Genomic DNA, 27,154 nt, shown 5'->3' with positions numbered 1-27,154 from the left:
TTGTTTTGATTGAACAGTCATTTATACCTGAAATAAAACATTTACTTTGCCAATCAAAAAACAGATTTTAAATAGTTATATGGTCACATAACAAAACATGTGTACAGTTGTCTAGATACGGGGGTGGATCAACTGTCAAAACATCAAGTAGATGCTATGTGTTTCAATTTAACTGAAGTAGCTGTTCTACTGCGCATGCTCAATGTAAGCAGAAAAAGGAAGTGTGTAGCCATGGAACATTTGTTTAGTTAGATGTCTTTGATCTGTTATGAAACTGCTGAAGAACAGATTCAGTAAAGCTCTTGGCTTCATCGCCCTTCTGGTTGCTGTCATTGCAGTTGTTTTACAACATCTAGAAAACAGAGAACCGACGATTTACTTCGGGTAAGAGGCACCACTAGCTGGCTACCTAGCTAACTACTCAACTAAACCCAAACACGCCTATAGTGACGTGTGTATTTAGTCTTACTATGTTAGCATACATTCGCAACTACTGTACTCTACATAACGCATAGTACTGTAGTAGCATAATATAAATCTGTTATACATATATTTGTTGAGCTGAATGATTAATTTAACTTTTTAGAGAGATTACTACACTAGCGCTTGTTAGCTAGCTGTCCTAGATTTGTAAGGACGAAACATCGTTGCGTAAACCGACGTCCAATCGCTCAGGTCTCCAGTCTGTCCTATAACTGTCATTCAGGATGGCGCACGATATGACCAAACTAGAAGAGAACTTCCGACAGAAGAATAAAAGTTGTTTCATCCTGGGTGCCTCTGGCGAGACAGGCCAACTGTTACTGAAAGAGATTGTGGAGAGGAAACTCTTCTCAAAAGTCACTCTCATCGGAAGGAGACTTCTCACATTTGAAGACAAATCATATGAAAACCTGGTAGGTGTACAACTTCATGTCAATGTCCTGCTCATTTCAACAATATTGTATGATATACTGACAACGTTATCTACACTGCTCAAAAATATTAAGGGAACATTTAAATCACACATTGGGTCTTGATGAACGAAATGTTTTAAAGATAAATCTTTACTGCACATTGTGTAATTTGTTGAGAACAAAATGATGTAACAATTGTCAATGGAAACCAAAATCACCAACCCATTAGGGGCTGGATTCAAACTCACACAGAAAATCTAAGTAAACAATTGAAGTCACAGGCTGTTCCAACTTGCGTTAATTTCATCACAGGAGCTCAATGTGACCCTTTAGGGTGTATGGCCCCCACGTGCCTGTATGCACTTCCGACAATGTCTGGGCATACTCCTGATGAGATGGCGGATGGTATCCTGAGGGATCTCCTCCCAGACCTGGATCAGGGCATCAGTGAACTCCTGGACATTCTATGGCACTATTTGGTGGCGTCGGATGCACCGTTACATAACGTCTCAGAGGTTCTCAGTTGGACTCAGGTCTAGGGAACCTGTTGACCAGTCAATTGCATCAATGCCTTCATCATCCAGGAACTGCCTACACACTCTGGCCACATGAGGCCAGGTATTGTCCTGCACCAGGAGGAACCAAGGGCCAACTGCACAAGTGTGGTCAGGCGATGGGTCTGAGGATTTCATCCAGGTATCTAACAGCAGTCAGGGTACCTTTGGCTAGCATGTGGAGGTGGGTGTGACCCTCTAAGAACATGCCTCCCTAGAACATCACTGATCCACTGCCAAACCAGTCATGCTGGATGATGTTGCAGGCAGCATAACATTCATCATGGCATCTCCAGACACTTTCATGTCTGTCACGTGTTCAGTGTGAACCTGCTCTCATATGTGAAGAGAACGGGGTGCCATTGGCAGACCTGCCAATTCTGGTGTTCTCTGGGGAATATCAATCGAGCAGCACCGTGCTGGGCTTTGAGCACAGGTCCCACTAGAGGACGTTGGTCCCTCATGCCGCCCTCATGGAGTCTGTTTCTGACAGTTTGGTCAGAAACATGCACACTAGTACCACGCTGGAGGTCATTTTGTAGGGCTCTGGCAGTGCTCCTCCTGTTCCTCCTTGCACAAAGGAGCAGATGCCGGTCATGCTGCTGGCCCTTCTACAGCCTTGTCCAGCTTTCCTTGTGTAACGGCCCATCTCCTAGGTATTTCCTCCATGCTCTTGAGACTGTACTGGGAGACACAGCAAATCTTGCAGTGGCACGTATGGATGTGCCATCCTGGAGAAGCAGGACTACCTGTGCAACCCGAATGGGCTGCAGGTACAGCCTCATGCTACCAGTAGTGACAAGGACACTAGCAAAATGCAAAACTAGAGAAGAATCAGTCAGGAAGGATAAGGAGAGAGAAATTGTCTGTGGTCACCACCTCCAAAACCATTCCCTTTTTGGGGGTTGTCTTGCTGTTGCCTCTCCAGTGCACCTGTTGTCACTTTCATTTGCACCAAAACAGGTGAGATTGATTCAGAATTGCTTATGCTTCCTAACTGGACAGATGGATATCCCTGAAGTTTAATTGACTTGGTGTTATACTGTGATGATTGCGTGTTCCCTTAATTTTTTTGAGCAGTGTATATACAAACATTTTACTATTCTGAAGATTTTGTAATGTTTCTTCCTTTTTCAGGTGCAGGAGGTGGTGGACTTTGAGAAATTGGATGAATATGCTGCAGCATTCCAAGGGCATGATGTTGGCTACTGCTGTCTTGGAACAACCAAAGCCAAAGCAGGGGCTGTAAGTGACATGCTCATTGATATACAGGCCACTATAGCCCCTCTATCATGGAAATGCTACTATTTAGTGTCAAATGTTACTAGGCCTGTCGGAATTATTACATGATCGCGATCATTTTTCACAATAATCTTTTTCCAAAATCATGTTTTTATTCATATAAGGGGATTTTACCCAATTTTAAAAATGTTGCTACAAATGGATGCGAATAAAATTCCTATGGATGCAGCAGTGTGTTTGATAGCTCTGGGTAAAGTTATAGTACAGAATTTACACACTGGCCTTTACTGATTCATTTCATTATGTTTGAACCTTGAATTGTTTTGAAATGCAATTGGACCAAAAAGCCACTCAGTCATGCAAATCTCACCAAATTTGTATTCAACAAAAATGTTTCCGTCGCCTATTTGTTGCATAAACATTTGATCTTACATTCTGCCAAAAGTAAGAATGGCTTTCTTTTCCTATTGCATATTACATTTTGAAAAATTAAATCAAGAACCACCATTTCATTACATTAAGTAGGCCTTTATGTCCAGACCAGAACCAGAAAATAAAGAATATTCAATAAATAAATACATTTATACATACATATAAACAAATGCAATATTACATTTATTAATCAATATTATTTCCCTATCTTTTATTCCTGGTCATTCATTTATGTATTTATTTTATTTCCTTAATCTTTTATTTCTCTATTTTATAATGTATTTCCTTGTCCTTAAGCTAATGAGGGGTTGTTAATCAAAGTATGTCACGGTGCAAAGATTGACTTCACATGCCTTGGTTGCTTTGACTACTTTAAGAAACAAATGGCTACATACAGGCAAGTGATAGCCAGTGATCTGGGAGTCTCGGCTAACCTAGCTGAAAATGGTAGTGCTTATTATTTACTTTGTCATGTGAAGGCTCTGGCTGACCATTTGTTTAAGTTAGAGACATCTACTGACAGGTTGATTCTGTGGCGTTGAGCAATTTAGAGAAAGTGTCGTAGCCTTAATATTTAATTCCAGAATTCAGATGACGCAAAGCAGTTAGATGGTTTATATATAACTCATTGGGTTTAACACATTTTTGACAGCGATTTCCAATGTTCTTTAAGAGGTCTGCTCTTCCACTGCTTAGTTAGGTTAGATTACATTTAGTGTGACTTTTAAACTGATAGCTGAATGATTTCGGTTGATGTAAAAAATAATGGCATATTTAGTGTAAAATCTCTGCCTTCATATTTTTGCAGTTGGTAAGGTAATTTCTTAGCCTAAAAGCTAAGCCTAATGAAAACAAATTATGTTTAAAAGAGGTAACAAATAGCTGTATATCTTAAAAGTAAACACACCCTTGTTGCACTGGGATTTATAACTGGGTGCGTTATCATGTACAGAAAAGGCCTGCCTTCTAGGCAGAGTTGCAAAGAAAAAGCCATATCTCAGACTGGCCATTAAAAAGTAAAGCTTAAGATGGGCAAAAGAACACAGACACTGGACAGAGGAAGATCGGAAATAAGTGTAATGTACAGACAAATCTAAGTTTGAGGTGTTCACAAAGAAGAACATTTGTGAGATGCAGTCCAAATGAAAAGATGCTGGAGGAGTCCTTGACGCCACCTATCAAGCATGGTGAAGGCAGTGTGATGGTCTGGGGGTGCTTTGGTGGTGGTGAAGTGGGAGATTTGTAAAGGGTAAAAGGGATCTTGAAGAAGGAAAGCAATCCCTGCATTTTGCCATGCCATACCCAGTGGACAGCACTTGACTGGAGCCAGTTTCCTCCTACAACAGGACAATGACCCAAACACAGCTCCTAACTCTTGTAAGAACTATTTAGGGAAGAACCAGTAAGCTGGTATTCTGTCTATAATGGAGTGGCCAGCACAGTCACTGGATCTCAACCCTATTGAGCAGCTTGGCTGTATGGTACGTAAGGTGCCAGTCAAGCCAATCCAACTTGCGGGAGGTGCTTCAGGAAGCATAATGAATGTACTGAAATGTCCTTCAATTTGCCAAGCCCAAGGCCTCTTCCTGTTGGTGATCTTTATTGGTAGCTTCTTTTAGCCAACATAAAAAGTGTTTGTTTGACAGCACTCATTGATTGACCAACACACAGTACAATGGGAAAAGACTCAGTGCAGATCCGAGAAAGAGGATGGTAGATTTACACAAGTCAGAAATATGTCTTTGAGACATTTCTAAACAACTGAAAATTCCAAGATCATTGCTTCAAACAATTGTATGTAAGTAAAAATTATTGGGAGGTGCCAAGGTATGGAAGAAGACCCAGACTGTCACCCTCAGCTGAGAGGAAATTGGTTTGGATGGTCAGGAATAACCCAGGAACCACCAAGGCACAGGTCTGTCATGAACCTGAAGCTGCTACAACCCCAGTGTCACTGTCTACAGTCAAGCAAGTTTTACATCACAATAGACTGAAAGGCTGCCGTCGAAGAAAGAAGCCCCTGCTCAAATCGACTCCTTCAAGTTTGACTAAAGTTTGCGGCTGACCACATAGACAATAAAAAGCCTTCTGGAGGAAGTTTTATGGTCGGATGAAACAAAGATTGAGTTGTTTGGCCACAATGGCTGCGAAAAATTACATTTCAAAGAAATCATGTCGTTGATGAATGTATTTAAACTTCCGACCAAAACTGTATTTGATAGCAAAGTGGAATATATAGGGGCTGATTGAATTAATGTGTAGGTTTTCTGTGTATATATTATGATTAATGATTTTATGGTTCATGGAGCAGAAAGTTACAACTGTGGTGGGCAGCTCGCTAGCAGGCTTTAAAGCAGCTCTTTACTATCATTGTTAGCAGTTCATACTGGAATGTTTGTGTTGTGCTGCTTGAAAGAAATGTTTGTGACTCCCAGCCTATACACAAATGGCATAAAATGTACAAAATTTTTTTTACGCTGTTTTATACTTTTTATAATTGTGACAGTTAATCATCAAATAAAATAAAATAGAATGTGATTTCAATGTACGTTATATACATAGCTGAATATAATTGTACTGCAGTTGTTTTTGGATCATGCTGTTGTCAATGGTTGATTAATATACACATTTTGGGGCTCTTGGCTTGCCTTGCTTAACACATCTCTCTCTAGCTATTCCTTGTTTTGGGTTGGGTTCACCGAGCAAATTGTCTGTTACCCATTGGAACGATTTTCTTCAGGCTAGTTTGTTCTGCCTGACTTCCAGTTAGATTGAAGTGTCGAATAGAATAGCTTGGCAGGGTGTATTTCAGAGGACACGTGTTCTGGCTCAGCTGAGACAGCTATGAGTTGCTTTGATTAGGCAATGCCATGATCATGAATTGCAACCATGAAATTGAGTGACAAGTGTTCTGATGTTTGTCATTGTAGGATGGATTTGTCCGTGTGGACCATGACTATGTCCTGAAGTCTGCTGAGCTTGCTAAAGCTGGAGGGTGCTCACACTTCAACCTAGAGTCTTCCAAAGGGGCTGACAAATCCAGTGGCTTTCTCTATCTCAAAGTGAAGGTAACACATTATGAACACCTGTGTACCACCACCTTGTATGGCATTTTATAATGATCTCTTTCAGCCTCTCATGAAGTAATTTCATGAACTTGTGTATTGCTTGTTCAATGTAAATATTTGCCTCTCCAGGGACAAGTGGAGGCAGACATCGAGCCACTGGACTTCGAGCGTTACTCCATCTATCGCCCTGCGTAAGTTGGCCAGATCACTTGTTTATTATGTTATTTTTCGCAGCAAATCAGATATTTGCTTGTGGCCACCCTATGTCCCTCCCATGTCACTATTTTCTGTACCTAATTGTCTCCAGTGATTCCTTGATGATAACAGTTTGTGTTCTCATTCGTGCACACAGACTGCCTTTGGAAAATATTCAGATCTCTTTATTTTCTCCACATTTTGTTATAGAATTTAAATAAAATATGTATCTACAATCTACACACAATACCCCAAAATTACAAGGCGGAAAACAAATTCTAGAAATGTGCCAATTAAAAAAATATATTATAAAGGGAAATATCTAATGTAATACACAATACTGTGTACTGCCCTCTTTAGCATTAATGACAGCGTGCAGTCTTTTGTAATAGTTGGCTATGAGGCCCTGAATTCTTGCAGGTGGTATAGCTGTCCATTCGTCTTTGGCAAAATGCCTTCAGGTCCTGCAGTCTTTGGTCGTCTTGCATGAACCACACGTTTGAGATCTCCCCAGAGTGGCTCGATGATATTAAGGTCAGGTGACTGTGATGGCCACTCCAGAACCTTCACCTTTTTCTGTTGTAACCACTGGAGGATCAACTTCGCCTTGTGCTTAGGTTCATTATCGTACTGGACAGTCCAAGAATGTCCCATGCGCAACGTTCATGCTGAAGAATGCAAATATTCTGCCAATATTTTCTCAAAACATGCTGTATTAATCTTGCCATAAATGTTCACAAGATTGCCGTGCATTTAAGAGCTCACACCCCTCCAAAACATCAGTGAGCCATCATGCTTCACAGTGGGGATGGTATTCTGTTCACTGTAGGCCTTATTGACCCCTCTCCAAACATAGCGCTTATGGTTATGTCCATAAAGCTCTATTTTGGTCTTGTCACTCCAAATTACAGTGTTGACGGGTGTTGACGGGCATATTGTAACCAGGCTTTTTGGTGTCATTAGCGCAGTAAAGTCTTCTTTCTGGCAATTCGACCATGCAGCTCATGTTTGTTCAAGTATCATCGTATTGTGCTCCTTGAAACAAACACATCGTCTTTTTCCAGAGAAGCCTGTATTTCTCCTGAGGTTTTCTGTGGGTTTTTCTTTGTATCCTGAGCAATTCTTCCGGCAGTTTTGGCTGAAATCTTTTTTGGTCTACCTGACCTTGGCTTGGTATCAAGAGATCCATGAATTGTCCACTTCTTAATAAGTGATTGAACAGCACTGACTGGCATTTGCAAGGATTGGGATATTTTTATATCCTTTTATAATGTTTATTATCTTTTACCTTGTTATGCAGTTCTTTTAACCGTTCTTTTCTGCTCCCCATGGCTCAGTATCTAGCTTGCTCAGTGCATCCACATGAGAGCTAACAAACTCATTGACTATATATACACAGACACTAATTGCAATTTAAAAAGCCAAAGGTGTGGGATATTCACCTTTAATTGCCATTTTCACCTGTGTGTCACCTTTTGTGTCTGTAACCATTCATTCAAGGGTATGTAAACTTTTGCTCAGGGCCATTTGGGTGATTTCTGTTATCATTAGGATTTAAAAGGAGCCAAACAACTATGTGATAATTAATAGCTTCATATAATCACAATCCTTAAATATATATATTTCTTTGCATTATCAGTCATATTTTCATGTAAATGTAAAGTAGTAAGTGTAAACTTGTATAACAGTGTTAATTTGCTGTCCCCTACACTCCTAAGTGAAAATGTCCAAATTGGGCCCAATTAGCCATTTTCCCTCCCTGGTGTTACAAGGTCTCAGGTGTGAATGGGGAGCAGGTGTGTTAAATTTGGGGTTATCGCTCTCACACTCCCTCATACTGGTCACTGGAAGTTCAACATGGCACCTCATGGCAAAAAGAACTCTGAGGATCTGAAAAAAAGAATTGTTGATCTACATAAAGTTCTAGGCTATAAGAAGATTGCCAAGACCCTGAAACTGAGCTGCAGCATTGTGGCCAAGACTATACAGCGGTTTAACAGGACAAGTTCCACTCAGAACAGGCCTCGCCATGGTTGACCAAAGAAGTTGAATGCACATGCTCAACGTCATATCCAGAAGTTGTCTTCGGGAAATAGACTTATGAGTGCTGCCAGCATTGCTGCAGAGGTTGAAGGGGTCAGGGGTCATCCTGTCAGTGCTCAGACCATACGCTGCACACTGCATCAAATTGGTCTGTATGGCTGTCGTCCCAGAAGGAAGCCTCTTCTAAAGATGATCCACAAGAAAGCCTGCAGTTTGCTGAAGACAAACAGACTAAGGACATGGATTACTGGAAACATGTCCTGTGGTCTGATCAGACCAAGATAAATGTATTTGGTTCAGATGGTGTCAAGTGTGTGTGTGGGCCAACAACCAGGTGAGGAGTACAAAGACGTGTGTCTTGCCTACAGTCAAGCATGGTGGTGGGAGTGTCATGGTCTGGGGCTGCATGAGTGCTGCCGGCACTTGGGAGCTACATTTCATTGAGGGAACCATGAATGCCAACATGTACTGTGACATACTGAAGCAAAGCATGATCCCCTCCCTTCGGAGACTGGGCCGCAGGGCAGTATTCCAACATGATAACGACCCCAAACACACTTCCAAGACGACCACTGCCTTGCTTAAGAAGCTGAGGGTATCGGTGATGGACTGGCCAAGCATGTCTCCAGACCTAAACCCCATTGAGCATCTGTGGGGCATCCTCAAACGGAAGATGGAGGAGCGCAATGTCTCTAACATCCACCAGCTCCATGATGTCGTCATGGAAGAGTTGAAGAGGACTCCAGTGGCAACCTGTGAAGCTCTGGTGAACTCCATGCCCAAGAGGGTTAAGGCAGTGCTGGAAAGTAATGATGGCCACACAAAATATTGACACTTTTGGCCCAATTTGGATATTTTCACTTAGAGGTGTACTCACTTTTGTTGCCAGCGGTTTAGACATTCATGGCTGTGTGTTGTTATTTTGAGGGAACAGCAAATTTACAATGTTATAAAATCTGTACACTATCTACTTTACATTGTAGCAAAGTGTAATTTCTTCAGTGTTGTCACATGAAAATAAATAATCAAATATTAGATACTGTATAACACAGATGAAAGGATATAACAAATAGTGAATGGGTCTGATTACTTTCTGAAACTACTGCATGTGTATGTCTTTCTCCTAGGGTGTTGATGGTGGACAGGCAGGAGAGCCGGCCCACTGAGTGGTTTGCAAGGAAGATCCTAGGACCCATATCCTCTTTATTTCCCACTGCGATGTCCATACCCATCCAATTTGTGATCAAGGCCATGGTGGCCAATACACTAATTCCCACAGGGGATAAAGTTGAGATTCTGGAGAATAAAGCCATCTATGACTTAGGAAAGGCCCTAGAGAATTGAGGGCAACGTTACTGGCTGGACATAACATTTAATCAGTGTAAAGGAAGTCCTTTCTAGTCAGTGATCATGTCGCCAATATTTTGAGGGAAGTCCTTTGGAAACGTGTTTGGCATCATTACCTGGGATTGATGGTGAAGGGTGTTGTACTACTGCCTTTGCATCTGATGGTGCTTCTTCATAACCATATCTAAAATTTTCTGCTAACGGGGAATATAAAAAAAATATATTAAAAGCAATTAAGATGCCATAATTGTTCCTTAAACTATTCAGTGCTCATTTTCCCACTTGAACTGAATTTGAGTGAATTGTATAAAATATTTGCAATGAGAACATGACAGAGTGACTCACTCTGCCTTGGCTCATTTGTCAACAGTAACTGGTGCTGACCAATAGATATTAAGTATTTTAGAATGTGCTTTTGAATGCACTTGAAATAATTTCTGTTGACAAACTGGTAAATGTGTGAAAGACCTTTTACGCTATGACGGCAGATGTATTATGTTTTTGTATGAAAGTGCTAAAAAGTCTACATAAATCTCTTTATGGGGAATGTAAATATTATTGGGAATGTATGTGCCAAATATTTTTGTGATCAACATTGCCCTACCTTGATTTCTTTCTTTGTACTGTGATTTTTAGAGATGATCCAATTGATGATGGCATGCTTTTATACCAAATCTCCCGAGTCTCTTTGAATAGAGTTTGAATTGGAAAGTGTCTCAGACCAATGTATATAGGGGGAAAAAGTTGGTTTGACTCTCAAAAGGGAATGGACTGGCACCAAAGCTGTAATCTGTTAAATATGAAAATGTATTTGACTTATTCTTCTGAGTCCGTTACCGCTGCAACAGTTTAGTTCGTAATGCTTCCATCCAGCTTAACGTTAATGCTATTTTATATGAAACCACATTGTTAAACGCTTTGAAAAACAATACTCTTCCTAATTTTTCCACAAAACAATCACTGGTGAGGGATTTGTTGGCTGTATTTTTGGTTTATTGTATTTCATTGTTTTATCACTTTTGCCTTCTCAGAAAGCAGGGGTTATGTTGTTCATACTCTTTTAGATTTTTATTTATTTTCTACATATTTTACATTAAAAGACATGCATCTTCAACATCAAGAAAGACAGTTATTCTTTCAAAGTCAGGCTCGGCTGCACTGTAATTGTTATTAAAGTGTGTTTAGATTAGATTCAACTTTGTCATTGAACAGTATGAGTACAGTACAAGGAAATGCAGTTACCATCTAACCAGAAGTGCAAATAGAAGAGGGCAGGACATGTACAATATTTAAGTTATGTTACAAATGGAGTGTATAGATGGGCAATGATGGCAAATACAGTGCACAATGGCAATTCTAAATGAGCAATGAAGGCAAAGAGGGGAGGGCAAAAAATTTACACATTTACAACTATTAAGTGTATGTATACATATATATTTGTGCAAGTGGGAGCTAATAGTTGTGCGATGAGGTGCAAATACAAGTACAAATGGGAGTTCGGACTGTGCAGTCAAGCAAGTTGGTGTAAGGTAGTCTGTGCAACTGAAATGCAGGGATAACAGCAATGAGGTTCCCAAGGTGGACGAGTAGTACAAGGGAGTGGTGCAACAAGGTCCCTGAGAGGCAGTACTGTGCGGTGGGTGGGTAGGTAAGGTTAGTGATGGGTTGGATCACAGAGTTCAGCAGGGTTACACTAAATGGGAAGAAACTGTTCCTGAGCCTGCTGGTGTGGAAACGAAAATACCTTTACCGCCTGCCTGATGGTAGGAGGGAAACAGTTTGTGGCCTGGATGTGATGGTCTCTGATGATCCTGTGTGCCCTGCGCAGACACCGCTTGGACTGGAGGTCTACGATGGCTGGAAGCTGGGCACCAGCGATATGCTAGGCGGTTTTCACCACCTGTTGGGCCTTGTGGTCAGCCATACTGTGGCACAGTTCGTCACCATTTTTATTATTATTAATACATTTTACACTTTTTCACCAAATTTGTTGATGTCCAATTAGGAGTTCATAGCTTGTCTCATCACTGCAACCCCCAACAACTCAGTTGTATTGGAAGTCTTCAGAGACATGCCCTCACAAGCTGCTCTGCTTCTTTTCAAATTGTTCATAAGCCAAATCAGCGGTCAAATTGCCCTACAAACCTAACTTGTTGAGAACTAAGAGGATTGAAGAGGTATGAATAGTATGCTGAACATTGCACCTAGCCTAACCAAAGGATCAATTACTATATTAAACAGATAGCTTACATCTCTGATTGCACAGTAACCCAAGCAACCACAATGAGTTTCTGGAGCATGACAAGGCAAAGCAGCCGTATTTGATATTCACAACTGAAACCCAGACTATGCTGGCCAATTACACCGCCATCCATGGGACCCCTAGGCTAATTTGCAAGTGGGATTCAAACACTGCTCTCACAGTGACGCAGCTAACTGAAGTACAGATTTTACCACTGTACCATTCAGGGGCTCGCTGTGTATTTGGATTTGTTTGCAGATTTTGTGTATTCTGTCCCTATATGTTGTCTGCAACTAGTAATGCATTTAACACCAAGTACAACTCGGGGTTATTTGTACATTTACTTAACCAAAGAAATTCTAAGTCTGACTGTCATATAGAGCAAACAGTCTTGCAAACATCTTTCCTTGATTACTCAAATAAGGTGGCAGAAACTACAGATCAAGTAAATGTTTTCCAGCTGAGTCCAGCTGAATCTAATCAGTTAATTAGGTGTGGTTACAAATAGAGGTTTATGTGCTTCAGTTTTGGATTAAGGTGGCTTGAGCTTCCTGTTATGCCACTTTTTTGATTGATAAGGGTGTGCTTGAGTTGCGTAGCCAGCAGCTAAAGAATGACACTTGGATATTTTTTCAGGTAGTATATATATAGTTATCCATTTTGTTTTGTGTTGAAGCATTTTATGTATTTTGAGACATTTCTGCACCTATAAAGAAGATTCCAGCCTAATCTGACATTTTACTCTGCAGGGTGTTTTTGCATTGTTCAGTGCTGGTTACTGGTGTAAATTGTGTTGATGCCCAAGGTAAGTTTAATTAAAAAAATTTTTTTAATGTTAGCTGATCTTGCATGATATAGTTTGAAATGTGTAGTTTAATCAAAATACTTTGGTTATCGTGTCCTGCTAGATAACTAGACTACAGCTGTCATTTTTGAATGTTAGTATTATTATTTTTTAACATGTTTTCCAATCTGTGCTTTGTATTCCAAGCTGCATCTTGTATGTGCTGTCCTGCGCAGAATGGTAGCCATTCATAACCTAAGTGCAGTTTACAGCAAGTGTAAGATTAATTCTAAAAAAGTGTGGTTACATCTTATTCCTCCAAAAGGCTATGGCTATCGTGTTGTCCAGAAAGGAAGGGCCCCAGAGGGACTCCACATTGACACTGGAAGCTTCCATTCTGCTCCCAATCAGCTGTCTGATTCTAAAGGTCCTACCGGAAGCTACATAACAAAATCCACACACGGTTTCCACTCCAATGCAAGACAAGGACAAAGTAAGACGGACCAAATTTCCCCTAGGGAACGTAACCTGATTCTCCCTCTTGCACCAAGGGCCTCTTTCTACAGCAGCCTTAGCTCAAGGCCACTCCAATCAGACCACAGACCAACCACTGTTTACAAAAATGCTGTTGACAGGGCATTCAGTCCAAAAACCGAAGTTCTCAAATCCATTAAGTCTACATTTCCAAAGACTGTAGTGCCAAGCAGGTCAGTACACAAGTTAGGACTTTCCTCTAGGGTGGGTAACCAAAGTCCCTTCTCCCTCATGTCAAGGGCAGAGCTTAACAGCAACTTAAAACAGGGGCCAGAACTAAAACCCAGTCTTTTGAGTATACACCGCCCTGGCAAAGATCAAAGCCAGGGTGGCATCGCCAAAGCACCTCTGCAGGCTTTGAGCCCTGCTGTTGGTAGACTCTTTCCCCAACAAGAGAGAGCCCCCAAAGTATATGAGGCTACCAGACCAGTCCAAATGAAAACCTCACGTGTGCATCTCCCTCTTCTAAGTGGGCACACCAACCGTATTGACTTGAGCCATGAAACCAGAGGGTATGCCCAAGTTAATCGCCGTAAGCTAGCAATTGACATACCCCCTCCCAAGGGATTTAAACATAGGATGAGAGTACCCAGTGGCATTCATTCCAGGAAATCTGCCTCCAGCAATTCTGTACATGGGGTCAAAAATGCTACACAACAGCCTAGCTTTCAGGCAGAGGGGAATTCTGGAAGCCATTTTGAAAATGATCCTGTGGAGAGTTTTGGCTTAAGAGGTATCAGACCCCGGGGGAAATTTGAACCTTTCCAGCACAGTCATCCCACTAATGGAGGGTCTCCTGGAAGACTGCTGATATTTCATGGGCAAAGAGGTGTCACTGAACCTGATTACTCAAGCAAATCAAGTCAAGGAAGCACTTCTTCAAATGAGAAGTCTGATCAAGAGGAGAAGCTGGGCCCACGTGGTTTCAAGCCAGCCTTTGGAACCAGGAGTAGCCCTTCTCCGACTACAACGTCCAGTACTCCAGCCTCTCCTGAGACAGAGCTTATGCCCGCTGTGCTGGTTGAACCACAAGCATCAGTAAACTTTTATGAAGATTCCCTTGGTACTCAGGAAGATTCTGATATACCACTCCCAGAACAACCTGACTTGAACACGGTGACCTCTGCAGGGCCTGAGCTGGAAGTGCACCCTGATGAAAATGATGACAGTGGTGAAGAGCCAGAAGAGAATCCTGCAGAACAGTATGATGATGGGGATTTGTATATTGTGATGACCATGAGCCCGATGACTTTAGATGTGATAAACCTTTAAGGATTTGTCAACAGCTCATGCTGCTGAGGTCCCTGGCAAGAGGTAAACTAAGTTTACTGGGATTTTTACAATGCAGTGTTGTATTGCAAGTGTTCAATAATAAATGCTTTATTTGCAGGTAATTGAGATTGTCAGTCTGTGATGCAGGTAATGGTGAAAAAATTTAAATGGAAATTATGTAAAATTCCAAGTGTTTAATACTCTGCTGCTTATTAAGTTTTTGCTGTTTTCCAGGTTTGCTCTGCATTGAGTAGCTGAATCCCCAGTTCATCTATTTTGAATAAATATTACAGCTGAATCCTTGTATGTCTGGGGTAATCTTTTGAGGTGACATTTTTTATACACAAACATAAGGATGAACATTTGTAAGCAATGACTGACTGTAATTCTTATGAATTGGTGACCTCAAGTGGCGAATGTATGGAAATGCAATTTTGAACGAGTCTGATCTAGACCATGTAGTCTGCAACTGTGCAGGCCAATGAAGCTACTCTTCTGATGCGGATAAGATTGGAAATCTTCCTGGCCTCGTTAGGCACAGATGGAGAAGGTTAACTAGGTGACGTTTTAGGACTTGTCTTAAGGTTTTTTATGCTTGACTGTCAGTTATTCTGGATGTTTTGGGCTAACGAAAAAACCTAGGGAATTCACCTATTTAAGTGCATTCATGTTTCTGGCGCAAGGGGACGACAAAGGTGAACTCCGTACAAGGGGCTATCTTCTATTCGCAACGTCCATTACCTGCGCCGGAAGTTGGATTTGTAAACGCTGATGTGTTACTTTCAATGAGATCTCGTTAACTTCAAGACCGTTGTAGGTGAAGCAGTTAACTTAAATTTATACTACACAAGTCGATGTCAAAGACTATCTGCTACACTTACGTGAAGGGAATCCAAGTAGTGTCGAGCGAATGGCGGTAGGTGTATTACATTTTTTGCTTGCACTGCGTATGATTCGGACAGCGACTGACAGAAAAGAATAGTCTGAAAGGACAAACTTGACGGTTTAAGGCCGCTTTCGGAAAATGTATAAGCTAAATAATAAATTATTCGTAGGTCTGCTGTATGCTGTATGTGCATCATATAGGCAATGAGTTGGTTCAAACTGGCTTGCTTACGAACAAAGAATAGAAGCTAGCTACCATAGTGGACTAGTTTCACCATGCCTTTGAAAACAGCCTCCCATTGAAATTTTAATGTAAAACATTTAAACGTTACACCTAGATAATGCTAAACACTTTTTTAATGTTAAATAATTACACTATTTTTGAAGAAAACATTTAATTTAAACTGTGGGTCTACTAGTCTTCATAAATACGTTGAGCACATTAACACTGTACACTTTGTATTGAATATATAGTATACATTGATCAGCCATAACATTATGACCACCTGCTTAATATTGTGTAGGTCCCCCTTTTGCTGCCCCAACAGCCCTGACCCATCAAGGTATGTACTCCACTAGACCTCTAATGGTGTGCTGTGGTATCTGGCACCAAGATGATAGCAGATCCTTTAGGTCCTGTAAGTTGCAAAGTGGGACCTCCATGGATCGGACCTGTTTGTCCTGCACATCCCACAGATGCTCGATGGAGGCCAATTCAACACCTTGAACTTGTGTTCCTCAAACCATTCCTGAACCATTTTTGCTTTGTTGCAGGGTGCATTATCCTGCTGAAAGAGGCCAGTGCCAACAGGGAATACTGTTGCCATGAAAGGGTGCACATGGTCTGCAACAATGCTCAGCTAGGTGGTACATGTCAAAGTAATATCCACATGAATGGCAGGACCCAAGGTGTCCCAGCAGAACATTGCCCAAAGCATCACACTACCTCCGCCGGCTTGCCTCCTTCCCATAGTGCATCCTGGTGCCATGTGTTCTCAGAGTAAGCGATGCACCAGGCCATCCATGTAATGTAAAAGAAAACATGATTCATCTGTCCAGTCCACCTTCTTCCATTGCTCCGTTCTGATGCTCATGGACCCATTGTAGGCACTTTTGGCATTGAATGGGTCAGCATGGGCACCCTGACTGGTCTGCAGCTACGCAGCCCCATACGCAACAAACTGCAATGCACGGTGTGTTCTGACACCTTTCAGTACCAGCATGAACTTTTTCAGCAATTTGAGCTACAGTAGCTTGTTTTTTTGGGATCAAACCATAGGGGCCAGCCTTCACTCCCCACGTGCATCGTTGAACCTTGGCCGCCCATGACCCTGTCGCCGGTTCACCGCTTTTCCTTCCTTGGACCACATTTGATAGGTACTGACCACTGCAGACCAGGAACACCTCATGAGGGCTGCAGTTTTGGAGATGCTCTGGATCAGTTTAGGCATCACAATTTGTCAAAGTCTCTCAGAATATCCCACCCACTGACAGGTGCCATGATAAGAATATCTGTGTTATTCACTTCACTTGTCAGTGGTCATGATGTTATGGCTGATCTGTGTATATTGGACTGTATAGACTAAACTAAATAAGCTTACTCAGTGACACACACAATACAATGGAAGAGTTTAATCAAATATTTGTGAGAGAGTTCAAACTTACATTTTGAAGGCAAAAGTAGAAGAGTCTAGGGATTTACTATTGTGTACTGTTGAAGTTAGTTGCTTCTCTATTAATGCACCCTAGTCAGATGTCTTAGTGTTCTGCTAATTGTTGGTAAGTCAATTCCTGAAGTTTAATCAATGTTGACTAACAGCCTCCCATTTCTGATACACACCCAGCCCAAAGGTAAAGTTGGCACTAAAGGCAAAAAGCAAATCTTTGAAGAAAATGATGCGACGCTCAAGTTCTACACCAGAGTAATATTGGGAGCAAACGTAAGACACTACCTTTGTGCAGTTATGTTTAAAATGAAACTTTGTCAAAATAGAAACTAAAAAAGTTTTTTCTGCTAGGCGATATACATTGCCATAAACCTCGTCGTTTTCTACAGTTCTTCAACATTTTGGACATGGGTGAGTGACTTTATGCAGGGTGGGGTTAACCTAGTAACCCCTTTTTTCTGCCTGTCATTGGGGATCTCTATTGTTCAACAGTGTAATTAAAATTCAGTTTACTGAGACTCTATTCTCACATCTTGGTTCCCTTCACTGTCTCCCCCCACCTTCCTCTCCTCACTACTTTCTCCCAACCCTCTAGTTTGCCCTGTTGTTTGCCTTGGGGGTGTATGGGGGCAGTTACCGCTCCATGACAGCCATGGCCAAGGCAACATTTGGTGAGGATGGGAGTCTGCTGGATGGAGGAATAGATCTAAATATGGAGCAGGGGATGGCTGAGTAAGTGTTTATAGTGCTTGAGTTTGTTTGCACACTTCAGGTAAATACAGGTGAATGAAATAAAATAAGATGTGCGTCAGCCAGAGAGAATCGGTGTTTATAACAGCGTGTTCACGCACGCAATACTGAAGAACATTAATGTCTCTCCAAGCTGTTATAGTTGTGTGACACATAATGACAAATATTTGCAATTATAGGCATCTGAAGGATGTCATCCTGCTAACTGCCATAGTACAAGTGCTAAGTGCCATCTCCTCCTACTTCTGGTACCTCTGGTTGCTGGTAAGAGTCCGTCACATACTTGCTGTACAGATTAGTTTTTCTCCCTTGATTTTCTTATGGTGTCAATTGATCTGTGTGTCAGGCTCCTGCCCGTGCAATGTTCCTGCTGTGGGTGAACTTCCTAGGCCCCTGGTTTTCGGCCGAAGCCCCTGGCAGCACCCCAGAAGAAGCCAACGAAAAGAAGCAGCGACGACAGGAGCGCAGGCAGATGAAGAGATTCTAACTGCGGGATCGACATTGCGGTATTTTTATACATGGAATTAATCTAAATAGTTGAGAACTCTCTACTTAAGTTATTCAGAAGGAACTTTTGATGTATGCTGAAAGACGTCCAGACATGGATAAGGAACCAGGAACCCTGTGGGAAATCTGGTTGTCCTTTTTCCCTCCATCCCTACTATTCTTTCTGCCCATCTGGAGAGGAAATTGTTCTAGTGCTGATGACTTCTCAAATATATGGCCTGTAATTTTGGTTTTGCACAACATTTTTCATCATATTGTATCCATTTCATCCGATTAAGTAAAGTATTTGATGATACTATAGAGTCTTATTTATAGGTATATTGAATCTTACCCTCTGGCAGCCCTTTTATTTGTGATACTGCTTCTAAGATCCCAATTTCATACACAGTTGCAAATAGACAACTAGATGGTGACATCTATTTTCCGTTACATTTTCACTCCAGCCTATGCCTAACCTGCTTCAGTTTATGAACCCGATTCGTATATGTTTAAAGTGGGCTAGGGTTAGGGTTGGACTATTGGAGGTTAGCATTCTAAGAACCAGGTTGCTTAACCCAGGCCAGCACCGAATCTTATCTAAGGGGGTAACTGTTACCTTATATGATACATTTCTGATTTACATGCAGTCTAAGTTGATGTTTCTGAAGTGGGCGTCTGACACAATTATCATGCTTCCTGAGAAAGTATCTCAAAAAAGTTGGTTGTAATTTTGTGTACATTTCTATTCAAGTGGATTTCTTCACTTAAAAAAGCAATATTAGATGAATATGTTTGTGTATCCATCTTATGATGGATATGTTATTATTCCTGGTAGTTTGCTAGATTACTAGCCTACATTTCATAGAATAACTTAACATTTCAATGAAATGGGCTTAAACTGCCTAAACAACCAAAAACGTTTAACTCCCTTAAAGAACTACAAAATCATATCTGGTTGTTTATCATTCTTATTTAGTCCCCCCTCCATCATTGACAAGCATAGACAAGGTGCTCTATGGCCTATGAATTGGAATGTGGCCTGTTTGCTGCTCAAGCTTTTCATTTAAACTATTGAATTCATACACATTAAATGAAAGTGTGTAGTGGTTTACTGTAAGTTGGCTGGAACTTCAGTATGCCTGAAGGATCAGTATGCCTTTAGCATGTCCAAAACGCAGGTGAAATGGTTGCTGATCTCTTGCAAATGCCTGCTAACTATCAGCCAACGTATACACAAGCCTAGACACTGTTGCTACAAAGTCTTAATGTACATATGAAATTAATTACATATTAAAATGATTTCAGTATAAAACAAATAACATGTCTGTCTCATTTTGTCATAATTTTCAAGATTGTTTTTTTAACCATTGCATTTTTCTTTTTCAAACTGTCCTCAAGGCTTTGGTGTTGCCAGTACTGTTTTTGGCCATGTCAGGTGGAGATAAAAATAGTATATTTTTGGTCTAGTCAATGTTTTTGCCTGTCTAGCAGACCAGCTGGTCAAAACATGCAGATAGGCTTTGTCTAGAGTATGGGTAGAATCCAGATCAGCTGCACAACCCGGAGAACTAGGACACAGTTGACCAGGTGGGCATTGAGCAATGATCGCAGGAATTATCAAGCAGCAACTACAGATCTGCAACACAACCAAGAGGACGTTGGACGTTTCATATAGGCCAATCACATTCACTTTATTATCAGTGATTAAACAAGGTTTCATATAGGCCAATCACATACACTTTATTATCAGTGATTAAGCGAGGTTTCATATAGGCCAATCACATTCACTTTATTATCAGTGATTAAGCGAGGTTTCATATAGGCCAATCACATTCACTTTATTATCAGTGATTAAGCGAGGTTTCATATAGGCCAATCACATTCACTTTATTATCAGTGATTAAGCGAGGTTTCATATAGGCCAATCACATTCTCTTTATTATCAGTGATTAACTTATTCGCTGTGGTTGCCATTGAAGAAAGAGATCCAATATGTATTCCAATTTTGACGTCCATGGAATTATTAGTCTTTTTTCTTAATGACCTAAATGGAAGTAAAGCTTCTGATTTCAGCCAGTGATTGAGTTGTGCCAGTCTGATGTAGGTCACTGCCCCTAACTGGGAGTGGGTCACTCAATGCCACTTGTTTACAAGTTGAAGTTATATTGTAACCTCTGACTGTTTCATCCTAACAGTCTTAGTGCCAGCTATGATCACAATATCTCACATTTCTGTGCTTTCTGGGCCAGTTTTAGACATCTTGTGCATCCTTGCTTGTGCATCTGTGAGTATTTTCCACTTCTCTGTCTTTCTTGCTCATCTGCCTGTCTGGCAGTGGTTAGCTGCCATATGCTTTTTTCCCCATGAGCTCATAGTCACAACGTTTTATAAGAGTTGTTATGGTCAACAATCAGGGTTTATTATTTTATTTTTTTATCATGCAGAATTTTATAGACGGGGGACCTGTTTCCAGATCAGCATTCCTACCCTGTGACCGGTCTCACTTACTGGTCTTACAATCTTTAAACTGTGGTCAGGTAGTTTACTACAGTATAGTATTAGTACTTCTACTGATGCAGGATTGGGTCCAGACTACAACATGAGTCACACAGGAGGCTATACTATTTCTCCTTGTGCGCCATCTGATGGGAGCCTCTCAAACACACATTGCTGCAGGTCCTCTGGACATAAACATAAGCTGCAAAGCTCAGTTACAAATGCCACTCTGTAGCCAAATATTAATGGTCACATGCACTGTTTTTCTTTGTATTTTAAACTATGTTGGGGAAAAAATCTGAGAATGATGGTTGTTTGTACATCAACCCCAACATACTGCTCTTTATCACATCTATTGCATGAAAGTTTTCCTGCCACAGGGTGATCAAATTTAGATACAATTCCTTAACAACTCTGTTAACAGTCACTAACTGTATTGCCCTCCTGCTGTCAATAGTGTATGAAGTCATTAATCCCAACATGATCATAACATTACAAGTTGCATTACTATCACATTCTGAAAAGCAAAGCTACAATTATAACGAAAAAGTGAAATTACTACATTATTATTGTCCATTAAAATAACAGCATAATGTTTAAAAATACAGTGTAGACATTGTTAATGTTGTAAATTACTATTGTAGCTGGAAGCGGTTGATTTTTAATGGAACATCTACATAGACGTACAGTGGCCCATTATCAGCATCCATCAGTTCTGTGTTCCAAAGACACTTTGTGTTTGCTAATCCAGGTTTATCATTTTAAAAGGCGATGCGATCATTAGAAAACCCTTTTGCAATTATTTTAGCACAGTTAAAAACTGTTGTGCTGATTACAGAAGCAATAAAACTGGCCTTTAGACTAGTTGAGTATCAGCAGCATCAGCAATTGTGGGTTCGATTACAGGCTCAAAATGGCCAGAAACAAAGAACTTTCTTCTGAAACTTGTCAGCCTATTCTTGTTCTGATGTTCTGAGAAATGATGGCTGTTCCATTCAAGAAATTGCCAATTAACTGAAGATCTCGTACAAGAAAAAAAAAAATATATCATTCAACGCTGTGTACCATAGGCACGGGAAGGGGACTGCTGCATGTGCTGAAGCACCCCCTACTTCCCATGCGAAATGAAACAGAGAAAAAATATTTATAACAAATATTAAGTGAATGAATGACACAAACCAATACAGTTAATGTTGTTTTGGTGAATGTAATGTATATGTAATTGTTGGTCTTAGGATAAAACAGTGTTTGTTAATTTTTTTTAAATGGTTATGTCACGCATCCCAACCAATCACCAACAATTGTGTCTGGCATTGTAGAAGTTTGTGCTGCGACTGGGAGCGCCCACAAAAAAATAGCACAGAAATGGGTAAACAACTTTCCAAAAACATTCTAAAATTTGAGTGAGAGTGTATTTGTGCTATTAAATTATTTCCCCTTGCTAACGGATGAAAACCGAAGCAGAAATTTTATAGCAGGCTATAAAATAATTACTTTTCCCTCTGCAGCACCCTCTATTCAAAACACCATCCCACGCAGCTGCTGTGTACTACAAAACAGTCTCTAACCAGAATAGAAAGAGTAGTGGGAGGCTCTGGTGCACAACTGAGCAAGAGAAGTACATTAGAGTGTCTAGTTTGAGAAACAGATACCTAACAGGTCCTCCACGGGCTGCTTCATTAGTAATTGCAAAACACCAGTCTCAACATTAACAGTGAACAGTGAGTCGCAAACAAAAAGCCGTATCTCAGACTGGCCAATTAAATAAAAGATTAAGATGGGAAAATGTTTGACATATTCAGATAACAAAGAACATTCATGGGACACAGACCAAATGAAAAATTGCTGGAGGTTTGCTTGACGCCATCGGTCAAGCATGGTGGAGGCAATGTGATGGTCTGGAGGTGCTTTGGTGGTGGTAAAGTGGGAGAGTTGTAAAAGGGATCTTGGGATTACAGGGTAAAAGGGATCTTGAAGAAGGAAGGCTATCACTCCATTTTACAACGCCATGCCATACCCTGTGGAAGGCTCTTGATTGGAGCCAATTTCCACCTACACAGGACAACGACCCAAACCACAGCTCCACACTATGCAAGAACTAGTTAGGGAAGAAGCAGTTATAGCTGGTATTCGGTCTGTAATGGAGTGGCCAGCACTGTTACCCAATCTCAACCCTACTGAGCTGTAGTGGGAGCATCTTGACCGTATTGTACATAAGAATTGCCCATCAAGCCAATCCAACTTGTGGGAGGTGTTTCAGGAACCATGGGGTGAAATCCCTTCAGATTAGCTCAACAAACTGACAAGTTTAGAAGGAAGTCAGAAAGCACACACCCTCACAACATGGAACATGACGCTTTCCCAAGTAGATCTCGTCCATAACCGACAGATAAAAGGCTGTCATTAATAAAACATATCTGTCACTAAATTAAAAGATAATTAACGGAAGAGGCATAACCAAACCACATTCAGGTCAATAAAGTCTACAGGTGCTGGTCATAAAATTAGAATATCATCAAAAAGTTGATTTATTTCAGTAATTCCATTCAAAAGGTGAAACTTGTATAATGTATACATTAATTCCACACAGACTGATATATTTCAAGTGTTTATTTCTTTACATTTTGATGATTATAACTGACAACTAATGAAAATCCCAAATTCAGTATCTCAGAAAATTTGAATATTGTGAAAAGGTTCAATATTGAAGACACCTGGTGCCACACTCTAATCAGCTAATTAACCCAAAACACATGCAAAGGCCTTTAAATAGTCTCTAGGTCTAGTTCTGTAGGCAACACAATCATGGGGGAAGACTGCTGACTTGACAGCTGTCCAAAAGACGACCATTGACACAATGCACAAGGAGGGCAAGACACAAAAGGTCATAGCTAAAGAGGCTGGCTGTTCACAGAGCTCTGTGTCCAAGCACATTAATAGAGAGGCGAAGGGAAGGAAAAGATGTGGTAGAAAAAAGTGTACAAGCAATAGGGATAACCACACCCTGGAGAGGATTGTGAAACAAAACCCATTCAAAAATGTGGGGGAGATTCACAGTGGAATGCAGCTGGAGTCAGTGCTTCAAGAACCACCACGCACAGACGTATGCAAGACATGGGTTTCAGCTGTGGCATTCCTTGTGTCAAGCCACTCTTGAACAAGACACAGCGTCAGAAGCATCTCACCTGGACTAAAGACAAAAAGGACTGGACTGCTGCTGAGTTCTGTTCTCTGATGAAAGTACATTTTGCATTTCCTTTGGAAATCAAGGTCCCAGAGTATGGAGGAAGAGAGGAGGGGCACAGAATCCACGTTGCTTGAAGTCCAGTGTAAAGTTTCCACAGTGAGTGATGGTTTGGGGTGCCATGTCATCTGCTGGTTATGGTCCACTGTGTTTTCTAAACACAGTGTACCAGGTCAACGCAGCCGTCTACCAGGAAGTTTTAGAGCACTTCATGCTTCCTGCTGCTGACCAACTTTATGGAGATGCAGATTTCATTATCCAACAGGACTTGGCACCTGCACACAGTGCCAAAGCTACCAGTACCTGGTTTAAAGACCATGGTATCCTTGTTCTTAATTGGCCAGCAAACTCGCCTGACCTTAACCCTATAGAAAATCTATGGGGTATTGTGAAGAGGAAGATGCGATACGCCAGACCCGACAATGCAGAAGAGCTGAAGGCCACTATCAGAGCAACCTGGGCTCTCATAACACCTGTGCAGTGCCACAGACTGATCGACTTCATGCCACGCCGCATTGCTGCAGTAATTCGGGCAAAAGGAGCCCCAACTAAGTATTGAGTGCTGTAGATGCTCATACTTTTCATGTTCATACTTTTCAGTTGGCCAACATTTCTAAAATTCCTTTTTTGTCTTAAGCAATATTCAAATTTTCTGAGATACCGAATTTGGGATTTTCATTAGTTGTCAGTTATAATCATCACAATTAAAAGAAATAAACATTTGAAATACATCAGTCTGTGTGTAATGAATGAATATATACAATATTTATATATATACAAGTTTCACTTTTTGAATGGAATTACTGAAAAAAAATCAACTTGTTGATGATATTAAAATTTTTTGACCAGCACCTGTACACTACCACACAATAACTTAAAAGGTCTGCAAGGCTGTAATTTTTGCAAATGGAGGATTTTTGGACAAAAGTACATAATTATTATTTAAAATAAAATTCCTTATTTCTAACCTTGTTGTCATTGACTATATTTCCTAATCAAACTTATTTCATGTATGTTTTCATGGAAAACAAGGATATTTGTAAGTGAACCCAAACATTTGAACAGTAGTTAATAATTTTGTTGATAATATGCGCCATACATTTTAATGACATGTCCGGTGTTTCGCCCTGCAGATAGGTGAAATGGATTGGGATTATAACACATATTTTATGCTAATACTGAAGGGCAGATTTGTGGGTAGAAATGTTGGTGGGAATAAAGGGAATTGGGGTAGTAGTACACAAGTGGGTGTAGAGAGAAATGAAAAGGCAAATTTAATAACATAAGAAGCACTGAGGAGTTGAGTTGAGGGGAAATTAAAACATTGATTCAGATTTTTTTGTTGATATATGGCAAAGGATGTGGGAAGCATGTAGAAAGGGAAGATTTTATGATAGCATTAGGAGGAATGTAACAGGTAGTGAATTACAATTGCACTAGGAATAGAAAAGGGTGGTGCTGGGAAGATTGGTCATACAGGACTGAATTCTTCATTGAAATTGATATATAGAGAAGCATGGAAATAGGCTGTTTGATGTATGTTTGGTGGGGGAGACAGTGGAGCATGTATTGTTGTATTGTGAGTTGGATGTTGTGGAGAGAGATTGTTCAACAGAGTAAGGAGGGTGAGAAGGGTGTGAAGGACATGGGGTTTTGATGGTGTCCTTGGAGGAGACTGAAGCAGTGAGGTATATAGGGAACAATTATATTTTGTTAAGGAGACTTGTTAAAGCAGGAGAACATCGCCGCTGTCGGGCGGAAACCACGGATCTCCATACATTGTCTTTTTATATTTTTGCATAAATCAATGCTATTATGTGTGTGTGTCTGTGGATTTTACAAATATTTTACCAATGAAAAGTATTAATAAGAGCTTGAGACTAAACCTTGTAACTCCCTTGGATGGAGACAGACGGAACAGTGGTCAAGGCTTGGCTACGTTGAGTGTGCTTCCTTGTGTGTGGTTCCAGCAGACTACATAGGTAAACATTGCTGGGCCTACTGAACCTGTACCTCTCCCACAGATACTCATCAGGGAAGCCCAGTGGAGAACTTCTGTCTCTGAAGACCCTTGGGGCTGGTGGTGTAAAGGCTTTGTGTAGAATCTGAGCACCTTCATCCACAGGGTTGTTGAGGAATGGACATGCCTTATTTGGTTGCAACTGGCTGGTCTTTACATGCACTGTTATATAGGCTGAATCTCAAATCGCATACTATATAGTATGCCAGAATAGTATGTGAGAAGATTAGTATGTCTCAAACCATTGTACGCTGTGTGCCAAAGGTTCCCGGAGGGTCTGCTATTTCTGGTGGATTTTCGGAGTATGCATCCATGCATGCTTTTTGGGGTAATATAGACCACAACCCCTTGCACAGTAAAAGAGGAGGGGATTCCATGATTCTCTCATATTTTCACGTTACGAAAAGTTAGTTATTGTCACCTATATTGATAGTTATTGCATCGTTAGAGCCCTGAAATTAAATAGCTTTGGCAGTGTAAACTTCGTCTTCAGTCTTGCTAGCAATTGCTCAATTCTCATGACTATTACAAGCAGTAAGATACTAGTATTACTTGTTTATCCTTTTTCAACGGCCAGTGGCAAGAGCTATTTGTGGTTCTTCTGTATTTAGTATTGCCATTTATAATTATGTCCGCAATTGTCCTTTCCTAGCCCATACTCTGTGTCTGGTCATGTTGTTTTATCAGAATTTATGTTACACATGTTTATCTCTGGTCTGACTACCTAAGGTCATGCCTTAATCACCCTATGCTGAACCCATGAGTAGATCACTCTGTTTTACAATATGGTGTCAGCAGGCATAGATTGGAATATGAACCTAATTGATAAGGGGTTTATTCTTCAGGACTAGTTAACTATCCTTTGGTCAGTAAACCAACCCCCACGCCTTTAATTCTAGGATATAAATCCGAGCCGGGTTTAGGGGAAGCTCTCTCTTGCATTTCTTCCCTTCTGCTTGCATCTTTGCTCATGCAAACATCTTGAATCTCTGGAAAA

General features: G+C 40.8%; 3 protein-coding genes across 4 annotated transcripts; all 3 read left to right on the top strand.

Moving 5' to 3' along the window:
• Positions 1-185: 185 nt before the first annotated feature.
• htatip2 (HIV-1 Tat interactive protein 2) lies at positions 186-10,905 on the top strand. Of its 2 annotated transcripts, none has more exons than XM_010901159.4 (6): positions 186-384; positions 707-896; positions 2,588-2,695; positions 6,055-6,192; positions 6,322-6,383; positions 9,558-10,903. In XM_010901159.4, the coding sequence occupies exons 1-6, from the start codon at positions 269-271 to the stop codon at positions 9,772-9,774; spliced, it is 831 nt and encodes a 276-aa protein (XP_010899461.2). In that variant the 5' UTR covers positions 186-268; the 3' UTR covers positions 9,775-10,903. The 2 variants fall into 2 exon arrangements, with proteins under 2 accessions (XP_010899461.2, XP_034151612.1); XM_034295721.1 differs by having other exon boundaries at positions 296-384; positions 684-896; positions 9,558-10,905.
• Positions 10,906-12,561: 1,656 nt separating this feature from the next.
• On the top strand, positions 12,562-14,915 carry LOC105028417. Its single transcript, XM_013131481.3, has 5 exons — positions 12,562-12,655; positions 12,769-12,824; positions 13,129-14,651; positions 14,728-14,756; positions 14,844-14,915. Exons 1-3 carry the CDS (start codon positions 12,633-12,635, stop codon positions 14,607-14,609), a joined length of 1,560 nt encoding a protein of 519 aa, XP_012986935.2. The 5' UTR covers positions 12,562-12,632; the 3' UTR covers positions 14,610-14,651; positions 14,728-14,756; positions 14,844-14,915.
• A 290-nt stretch (positions 14,916-15,205) lies between these two features.
• Positions 15,206-18,713, top strand: tmem208 (transmembrane protein 208). The gene is made up of 6 exons (XM_010901158.4): positions 15,206-15,525; positions 17,339-17,434; positions 17,513-17,572; positions 17,757-17,893; positions 18,091-18,175; positions 18,258-18,713. The coding sequence occupies exons 1-6, from the start codon at positions 15,520-15,522 to the stop codon at positions 18,396-18,398; spliced, it is 525 nt and encodes a 174-aa protein (XP_010899460.1). The 5' UTR covers positions 15,206-15,519; the 3' UTR covers positions 18,399-18,713.
• The last annotated feature ends 8,441 nt before the right edge of the window (positions 18,714-27,154 follow it).

The sequence above is a fragment of the Esox lucius genome, chromosome 2 (assembly GCF_011004845.1).
Source record: "Esox lucius isolate fEsoLuc1 chromosome 2, fEsoLuc1.pri, whole genome shotgun sequence".
NCBI lineage: Eukaryota > Metazoa > Chordata > Actinopteri > Esociformes > Esocidae > Esox > Esox lucius.
This window is presented reverse-complemented; position numbering and strand designations above follow the sequence as displayed.

Coding starts and splice junctions, on each gene's coding strand:
- htatip2 (XM_010901159.4), top strand. CDS start 269: ATGAAACTGCTGAAGAACAGATTCAGTAAAGCTCTTGGCTTCATCGCC. Junction 897..2,587: donor ACAAATCATATGAAAACCTG/GTAGGTGTACAA, acceptor TTCCTTTTTCAG/GTGCAGGAGGTGGTGGACTT. Junction 2,696..6,054: donor CCAAAGCCAAAGCAGGGGCT/GTAAGTGACATG, acceptor TTGTCATTGTAG/GATGGATTTGTCCGTGTGGA.
- LOC105028417 (XM_013131481.3), top strand. CDS start 12,633: ATGACACTTGGATATTTTTTCAG. Junction 12,656..12,768: donor ACACTTGGATATTTTTTCAG/GTAGTATATATA, acceptor TTTACTCTGCAG/GGTGTTTTTGCATTGTTCAG. Junction 12,825..13,128: donor AAATTGTGTTGATGCCCAAG/GTAAGTTTAATT, acceptor TTCCTCCAAAAG/GCTATGGCTATCGTGTTGTC.
- tmem208 (XM_010901158.4), top strand. Junction 17,894..18,090: donor ATGGAGCAGGGGATGGCTGA/GTAAGTGTTTAT, acceptor TTGCAATTATAG/GCATCTGAAGGATGTCATCC. Junction 18,176..18,257: donor TCTGGTACCTCTGGTTGCTG/GTAAGAGTCCGT, acceptor TCTGTGTGTCAG/GCTCCTGCCCGTGCAATGTT.